The following is an 8,982-nucleotide window of genomic DNA, read 5'->3' as shown; positions in this document are numbered from 1 at the left end:
CTGTCAAGAAAACAAGAATGGAGAGATCCCCATGACATCTGGGATATTCTCCCTTGGAAAGGAGTCTGCGGGAGACATAGATGGTTCCCAGTCATCAGCCTGACCTTGTAGAGAACCCAAGAAGAGGTGGTCCCCAGGAGAGAAGGCAGCACTATGAGGAGACCAGTGCCTGGTCCTCAGGGCTCACTGTACCTCCCACATCTGACTTATAAATGTGCAGCTTCCTGCCGGGCGGTGGTGGCGCACGCCTTTAATCCCAGCACTTGGGAGGCAGAGGCAGGCGGATCTCTGTGAGTTCGAGGCCAGCCTGGTCTCCAAAGCAAGTACCAGGAAAGGCGCAAAGCTACACAGAGAAACCCTGTCTCGAAAAACCAAAAAAAAAAAAAAAAAAAAAAACCAAAAAAAAAAAAAAAAAGTGCATCTTCCTGGCCCCAACGCCAGAATGAGGATTCAGGCTGAGGGATGGGATCTGCATCCTTAAATCCAGGAGATGGTGCTGGCACATGTTTTTAAGCTCAGGACTTAGGAGGCAGAGGCAGGCAGATCTACATAGTGAGTTCCAGGACAGCCAGAGTACACTGAGAAACCATGTCTTGAAAAAAATTTTTTCATGAACTTATTCTGATGAGGAATATTCCAGAATCCATGATCTAGCTCCTAGATCAATGGGGAAGTTGTGTTTCTTCACTCCTCAGATTTCTTACTCCTCACCCTGTACAGTTGGGCACCTAGGGAGTGATAAAAAGGCAAGGGCAGGGGCTGGAGCTGTGGCTCAGTGGTTAACGCTCATGCCATTCTTATAAAGGATCTGAGTTCTACATTCATGACCCAGGGCGGACAACCACTCCAGCTCCAAGAGGATCCATCACCTGGGGCCCCTCAGGGTCCTGTCTCTACAGGAACAGCCCCCCCCAGGCACAGGCCCCCACAGACACAGGCCACCAACAGGCACAGGCCCCCACAGGCACAGGCCATAACAGACACAGGCCACCAACAGGCACAGGCCCCCACAGGCACAGGCTTCCACAAGCACAGTCCCCCACAGGCACAGGCCCCACAGGCACAGGCCCCCACAGGCACAGGCCCCCACAGGCACAGGGCCCACTCTCAACTACTTTGCCAGCACCATGTCTGCCTTCAAGTCGCCATGCTCCCCGCCATGATGACAATGGACTGAACTATGGTGATATTTTATTTGTATTAAAATGTTATTTGTATGTTAATAAATAAAGTTGCCCGGGGGTCAGAGCTATTGGCAAGCCATAGGAAAAGCAGGGCAGTGGTGGCATACTCTTGTAATCCCAGCACTTGGTAGGCAGAGCTGGGTAAGTCTCTGTGTGTTCGGGGATACAGCCATTATTGGATACACATGCTTTTAATCTCAATACCAACCATAGAAGACCTGGAGGCTTATACAGACAGGCCGTGATGAGGCGGTCATGTGGTTGGGTCTACAACCAATGAGAAGGCAGAACAGGAACTCTATATAAAGACTTTAACACAGGGGTAGCTCTGGTTTGGAGAGGTAGGACCACTGCAGGAGGAAGGGTAAGGTTTTAGCTCTTAGCTCTGACCAATTGGCTTTCTTCTTTGCATTGGTTCTGTGTTTCTTATTTAATAAGAAGGTTGGTTACATCTACACTGAAGCTCTGAGCTGTAAGGGAGCCAGCCCTAATTAAATACTTTTCTTCATAAGAGTAGCTGTGGTCATGGTGTCCCTTCACAGCAATAGAAACTGTAACCAAGACAGCCTCCCAGACCCCAGGCCCCAAAGGCCCAGTACAGCGCCTGACAGGTTCTGCCTCCTCCATCCAGGAGCTGCAGCAAGAGCTTGTCAGTGTTCTAGAAGGGTGCAGTGCCCTGCACACCCTAGTCAGGCTTCCCCTCTGACCCACACACCCGGCTGTGGGCCTCACACAAACCTGCAGTTCCCACCTTTCCTCCAAGTCAGGACTTTGCTTGTTTCTTTTCAGTGTGGGGTCAGCCAGGATATGGCACTCACTAAAGAAAGCAGTCTGTTGGGAGCAACACCCCATCTAAGCCCTCTGCTCTGAAGAGGGGTGAGCGGCCCTGCTCTGACTGTTCCTTCCTGACTCTTTCTCTTTCACTTTCCCTTCCCCTGGTCTCCTCTGAAGAGCCTCACACCCACAGAAACCCCACCCTTCCTATCTCCTGTGAGACCAGAACAGCCCAGACCTTCCTCCGAGGCAGACATCAGCTAGCCTTTGAGCTGGGAAGACAAGAAGAAGAAGAAGGTAACAATCTTAGTGGAATTCAGAACCTGGGGACAAGGTCAGCAGCAGATGTCCTGCAAGAGGGAGCTGGGCCTCCATTCCTGAGGCCCATGACTCTCTGTAATAGTGTCCAGGAAGGTATCTAATGCATGTTTTTTCCTCCTCTGTTCCTTCCAGACACGCTTCAGCCCTGAACCTGGACTCGCTATGGTCCTCCCAAAGGTGAGTGAGACAAGGTAGTGGGCTGGGTCCTGGGAGCTGTCTCTATCATTCTCCTTGAGTCTTGGATGGGGAGGAGTTTCTGGGAGCCAAGTTTATGGACAAAACCCACTTTTTAGTCAGGAGATAAATGCAATCTCTCCAATGTCCCTGGTCACCTAGGTGACTGTTCTGCTGTCACTGTCCTGTCCTAACTGATGGAGACCAGGTTTGGGAACAGTTCAGGTCCCAGAAAGGATGTGTGGAGTGGGCTGGGGGGAGAGGAGGATCTGAGGGAGAATTGGGATGACTGCCCTGGAGCTTATTGAAAAAAGAGCACACCTTTATGCTCTGTAGTCACACATAGGATTAAACTGGAGAAAGGGGCATGTAGCTGCGGTGCGGCTTGAGACCAGGGACTGAGAAAGCTGGCTTTGACCTTGACAAGCTACTAGGCCCCAGTCCTATGTCAATGGAAGGACCACCAGTTCCTCTTACCTGGGATAACAATGTCTCCTTATAGCAAACAGGAACATTCTTCAAGCCCCTGAGACAATGGGGTTTTTTGTCTAAAGGCCTGGCCATGGAAAAAAGGACTTTCATGAGGGATCAGACACGATATTATAGAATATTGTACTTTCTTGTATGGCTTAGTCCATCCAATTAACTAAAGCTTAAAGATGAGCAAAGACAAGGCCAGACAAATATTTCTGTGAACCTGAGTAGAAGTTAGGACTTTATAAATCTTGATTATCCAATATACCTTCTTTGTCAAGCAAATGTGATTCATCTAAATGTCCTAGCAGCTTGGTGTTGACTTGTATGGGAGCAGACAGAGTTATCATGCTATGTGGTCCTATGTGGTGGGGACTTTTTTCCAGATAATGAGTTTGTTTAGACAGGCTGCCATCTTAGATATCTCCATCCTTCAAATCCTGCACATAATTACCCAAAGGAAAAGGCATAGGGAACTCCCATAACACATAGTAGAATCATTAAAAACAAAATTACAAGGGTGCTGGAGAATTGTGATCTGCAAAGTCGAACAAATTGCTGGAACTTTGTCAGGCATCAATGGTTGCCACGTGGTCCACACAACCTAACATTCTGAGTCAGCACTGAGCAAAAGGCCCAAAACTTTTCTTCCTTTGAGTCCTGCAAATGACAAGGTAGGTCCTGGACATGGGCCACACTCCAGACAGGGATAATTCTAGACTGGAGGACTGGAGCAGGATTGTGTGATTTTGAGAAAAGGAACTTAGAGACACTGAGTGTCAGGAATGTAGTTAAGAAATGGGGACAGCTGGGTGGTGGGGTCCACACCTTTAATCTTAGGACTCAGGAAGCAGGAGCAGGGAGATCTCTGTGAGTTCAAGGCCGGCCTGGTCTACAGAGTGAGTTCCAGGGCCTAGAAACCCTATTCTGAAAAACAATAAAAACCAAAAACAAAGCAAGCAGCAATTGGAATAGACTGGTGGGTTAATTACCAGGTCACATGTCCCCATTGGAAAAAAATGATCCTTGATCTGAGTGTGGTGGGTCACACTTGTAGTCACAGTACATGAATGGCTGAGGCAGGAGTTCTGTGGTTCAAGACCAGCCTTGGTCCATAGTGAGTTCCAGGCCAGCCTGAGTTCCATTCTTGCTCCTAAAAAAGGGAAAGCAGTGATCTCCTCTCAAACACAGGCCCTCTGACACTCAGATCCAAGGTGAAAGACAGCCCTATGTGTGTGCACTCTGGCAAGTGAGCTCTGGCCTCTTGGAGAGGGAAATTTAGGGCAGGGGCTCTAGGAAAAGGCTGTGTGTCTGTGGAACTATTCTCAGAAAACTGACCTTTGTCCCCACGACTCTCACAGGGGTGAGGGGTCTCAGCAAGCTCAGGACCAGGAGAGCCAGACCCTGGTCTGAGCCTCTTCAGCCATCAGCCCTGAGCAGCCTCTATTCCCACAGGACTCTCCTCTCTTCTCTGAATTGGAGCGTATACAACAGAGAATCCAGGATTACTCGGGCAGCTTACCAGATGTTGAGAATCCAAATACCCAGGAGCTGCAGGTGATCTTTGGGGATATGCTGCAGAGATTGTTCCAAACATAGCTAGTTGGGGGTGGAGCAGCATGCATAAGTGCTGGACTCAGGGTGCTGGAAGCAATTAATCTGAGCCAGCACACCTGGTGATGTTCATCATTGCATGTTTCTCTGCAGGGGTGTGTGTAGGAAAGGGTGTGTATGCATTTGTGGCTTGTTGAAAGTTAGCCTGGGTCACAGAAGAGGCAGAGTGCACATTATTTCCCCAGATAAAAGAAGATCCCTAACAGCAGAGGTTCACATAGGCAAGGCTGTTGTGCATGCGGGTCCAGGGTACTATTGTAACCTTGTTTTGTGTGATGCTGAGGGGGATCTGGCCTCCTGGGACCCACGAGGATGGAGGATCTGGCACCATGATCCCACCTCTGTATCTCATCACATTCACATCGGTATCTAGACAGATATTTCATAAACATCCTTGGTCTGCCCAGGTGTGGTGGCATGCCTCTTTAATCCCAGAATGGGGGGGGGGGGGGCAAAGACAGGCCGCTGTGAACTCAAAGACAGTCTGGTCTACAAAATGAGTTTCAGGCCTCATTCAGCAATAGCTACACAATACTGTACACTGTGCACAACACTATTCAACTGTGAGACCCTGTCTCAACATCAGACAAAACAAAAAGAAGGAAAGAAGGAAGGAAAAAAGAAAGACAGACAGGATTCCTCGGTTCTCATGTCATACAAGAAATGACTGTGTAGAGCAGGTGTACTGGCTCTCTCCTGTAATCCCTGACCTCAGAAAGACGAAGCAGGAAGATGCCAGTAAGTCCTGAGCAGGCTGGGCTACAGAGTCAGTTCCAGACAGGAACTGTCTCAAAAAGACCTAAGGTAATTAAACAAAGAAACATAAGGTTCCAGACTGTTGAATTTGCCATCAACCCCACCCACCCACCCAGGCTTATGCTCCAACAACCTCAGCCTCCCACTCATGTTCATTGGTTGGAGAAGTTTGTCCCAGCTCAGTGAGGAAGCTTCTTTCTCAGGCTTGCCCATCCTTCATGCAGACTCCTGCAGACCCACCAACTTCTCAGTTAGTGTGGACACAGAAGGCCTTGGAGACTAAAGGAGGTGTCCGCATCCCACATCGCGTTGAGAACTGGCCAGGGATTCCAGGCTAACTGGTCTCTAAGTCCCAGCTGGTGCCAGTTAAGGGGATTATGAGGCCTGGGAACAGGGTTTGGGGGACAAAAGTGAAGATCCAGGCCTTTAAACCTTGTGACCCTTTCCTACCAGAGTCTGTCTGACAGAGCTGGGGCACTGGAGACCAGAGATGGGGCTGAGGAGATCGGAGCCCAGGCTGAGTTTATCCAAGTCCAGGCTGAGTTGACCAGAGATCTGACTATATTGGTTCAAGCCCTGGCTGACAAAATCCAAGCCCAGAATGAGAAGTCTAGAGACCAGGCTGACTGGATCCGAGCCCAGGCTGAGTTGACTCGAGCCCAGGCTGAGTTGACCCGAGTCCAGGCTGAAGTGACCCGAGTCCAGGCTGAGGTGACCCGAGCCCAGGCTGAGTGGACCCGAGCCCAGGCTGAGGTGACCCGAGCCCAGGCTGAGTGGACCCGAGCCCAGGCTCTTTGGACCCAAGCCCAGCCTGAGTGGACCCAAACCAAAGGAAAAAATCAGAATCAAGATGAGACCTCACACCCCAGACCCTGGAAAAGTTTTTGGGACAAAATCTGTAATTTCTTTAAGACATTGAGCAAAATATGTACTGCTCTCTTTGAGGTTATTTTTTTAGAAATTCAAAGCTCTAGAACCATATCTTTCCACTATAGTAAAATTTCTGAGAAAACTTACTCATTTGAAATTCACCCAAATATGTCTAGGTAACAGAGCAGAGTCTGCTCTTTCCTAATGCCTCATACAGAATGTTCTCATATTCTCTACTGTCTGCTCTGACGCTCAGGTCCTCTGTGTCACAGTTCCCCTGTACGTCTGTCCTGTTGCCTTTGCCCTGTGCCCCTTAATAAAAGTTGCTTTAGATGAAGCAAGTATTTGTCTGGAATCTACTTTAATTAGATCTATGTGGATCTACTTTTGATTAGATCTATGTGGGAACCCAGAACAAAGTTCCACCTTTGGAAGGTTGGGTCATCCCTACCATGTGTACCCTGGGACACTGGTCACTTTGCAGGACTGGGTTTGTGGTGACCTCTTGATGGAGGACTTCATTCTGGTACATAGTAAGTGCTCAGCGATCCTTGGTTCTGGGCCAGCACATTTAGACCCTTAGGGAACTTCAGTCAGCCTGTCCATTTTCTGTGCCATAGGATATGGGAGACATGCTTGCTTTTCTTTTGTTTGTTTGTTTTGAGATTGTATCTAACTTAAACTGGCTTCAAATTCTGGGGCTCAAGTCACCCCCTGTCTCAGAATCTAGATTAATTCAACTGCAGGTGTACACGTGCCATTTGCTTATTTATCAAAAATCCCTGCAGCGAACAGAAGGCACAGGGCCGGTATAAGACTTAGACAGACAATACAGACACCAGAAGTGAGTAAGTGGGGTCTAGGACATCCTGGGCCTCTGAGGCATCAAATGATGGCTGACACCAGATTCCTGGAAACCCCCAGAGTAAGGAGTGATGGAATGGATGTGCAGAATGCCACTTTTATGTGACTTTTGTGTAACTACACCCTTAAGATCAGAGGCATGTGCCTATGCCCTGTTGCCTTTGCCTGTGTGTGTGACCCATGTTCCAGTAAATAAAGTCTGTCTCATCTACCTACAGTTCCTGGAATTCTCCTCAACCTCCTGGCCTCTGCTGAACCTCCCCTTTTCTGGCTTGGTAGCTTGGACCTCATCAACTTCCTGTGCCTGTCTCCACTGAACAAGTACTGTGGGACACTGTGATGTGGCTTTTGCTCTAGGTTTGACATGACCTCTGCCCCAGGAAGCAGAGCTACTGTGGTCACCTGTGGGAACAAAATAAACAAGGATATGGCTAAGAGCTAGGTCTATGGTGGTAGGGCTGTTCACATTCCTTCTGAAATGTTGGGGGGAACACCTCCCCCTCTTACCCCAGCAATATATAATCTTAGGAATTGTAAAGTAAATCTGGTAATGTTGGATCAGGAGTTCAAGACCAGCCTCAGCTATATAGTGAGTTTGAGGGAATCCCAGGCTACAAAAAAGAAACACTAACATATACAAGAGGTTAAAAACTGACCAAGGCTGAGGCTTCCAGGTGTGAGTCTGTTTGTGAGTTGCCCATGCTCCTGCAAGTCACCCACGAACTCATTCAATCACCAAATCGGACTTCAAGTCTTTTTTTTTAGTGTGTGTGTGTTTGTGTGTGTGTGTGTGCTCTTCCCTGGGTGAACTGAAGTCCCCGAGGTTGGGGGTAGGGTGGGGAGGAGTTATACCTGTGTTAAGATTCCACAGACCAAATAAGTGAACTTCATGATTGTGGAGTTAAAATGTGAAGCAGGGCTGGTGAGACGGCTCAGCGGGTAAGGAGCTTGCCCTGAAGCCTCATGACAGCCTGAGTTTGATCCCAGGATCTACAGGAAGGAAGGCAAGAATGTCTCCCACAGATGCCCTCTGACTTCCACACAGGCCTGTGGGGGTCATGTGTACATGTGCAAGCACACACACATGAGATCACAACCCGTCTCTTTAACAAGCTGGTCACTTTAAGAAACCACGTTTTGCTGAGTGTTGGTGGCACACACCTTTAATCCCAGCACATGGGAGACAGATGCAGGCAGATCTGTGAGTTTTTAAGCCAGCCTGGTCTACAGTCAAGTTCCAGGAAAGCCAAGGCTACACAGAGAAACCCTGTTTCAAGAGGAAATAAAAAAAGAAAACAGAAAAAACCAGCATCATTGAGGTGGTGTCTTCTGGGAAGTGTTTCCTGGGAGTCAGCAAACAGAAGGATATTCTAGATGTGGCCAAGGTCGAAGCTTGTTCCGGCAGAACTTGGTATAGTGTAAGAGTCACCCAGGTGGTACTGGTTTTGAAAGCATTAGGGATCATGGAGAGCAGCTGGGGCTTGGCACTGAGTGGCAGGGTGGAGTTCCTGAAGAGAGCCCAGGAGAAGCTATTGGCACCAGTGCAGCCCAGTTGCAGCAGAGACCCCAGCAATTTGGAGGTGTCGGTACCATGGGCAACCAGCAAGAACGGCAGCAGCTGCGGCATGGAGCCTGGCTGAGCCTAGGAGGCAAGCTGTGTGCGCTGCAGGGGGAGAACCAGAAAAGTGGCCCAAGTCCTTCAGAGGAGCCCAGAGGCTCCTGCGAGACCCCAGGCATTGGACACTGAGTTATTTACACTGTTAGAGATTGGTTTTGCTTTGTTCAGATTGTAACTGCGCCCTCCTGAAGTAAGAATGAGGACTTCCCATCTTTCTGACATCTCCATATCTGGGGATCTCCCCTGCATCTAACACTATACCTTCACCTCTTCAGGGACTCAACTCCTCACACCAGGTACCAGACCTCAGCTGCTCACCACGAGCCCTTCAGT

The 8,982-nt window shown here is 49.0% G+C and overlaps 1 protein-coding gene across 2 annotated transcripts; it reads left to right on the top strand.

Moving 5' to 3' along the window:
- The first annotated feature begins 1,926 nt into the window (after positions 1-1,926).
- LOC128123151 (uncharacterized) lies at positions 1,927-6,508 on the top strand. 2 transcript variants are annotated; one of them, XM_052759198.1, is made up of 4 exons: positions 1,927-2,255; positions 2,412-2,456; positions 4,383-4,484; positions 5,751-6,508. In XM_052759198.1, exons 2-4 carry the CDS (start codon positions 2,442-2,444, stop codon positions 6,345-6,347), a joined length of 714 nt encoding a protein of 237 aa, XP_052615158.1. In that variant the 5' UTR covers positions 1,927-2,255; positions 2,412-2,441; the 3' UTR covers positions 6,348-6,508. The 2 variants fall into 2 exon arrangements, with proteins under 2 accessions (XP_052615158.1, XP_052615159.1); XM_052759199.1 differs by having other exon boundaries at positions 1,927-2,292.
- The last annotated feature ends 2,474 nt before the right edge of the window (positions 6,509-8,982 follow it).

Source organism: Peromyscus californicus, unplaced genomic scaffold, assembly GCF_007827085.1.
Source record: "Peromyscus californicus insignis strain IS unplaced genomic scaffold, ASM782708v3 Scaffold_3__1_contigs__length_106647218, whole genome shotgun sequence".
Lineage (NCBI taxonomy): Eukaryota > Metazoa > Chordata > Mammalia > Rodentia > Cricetidae > Peromyscus > Peromyscus californicus.
Note: the sequence above shows the minus strand (reverse complement) of the source record. Positions and strands in the feature narration are given on the sequence as shown.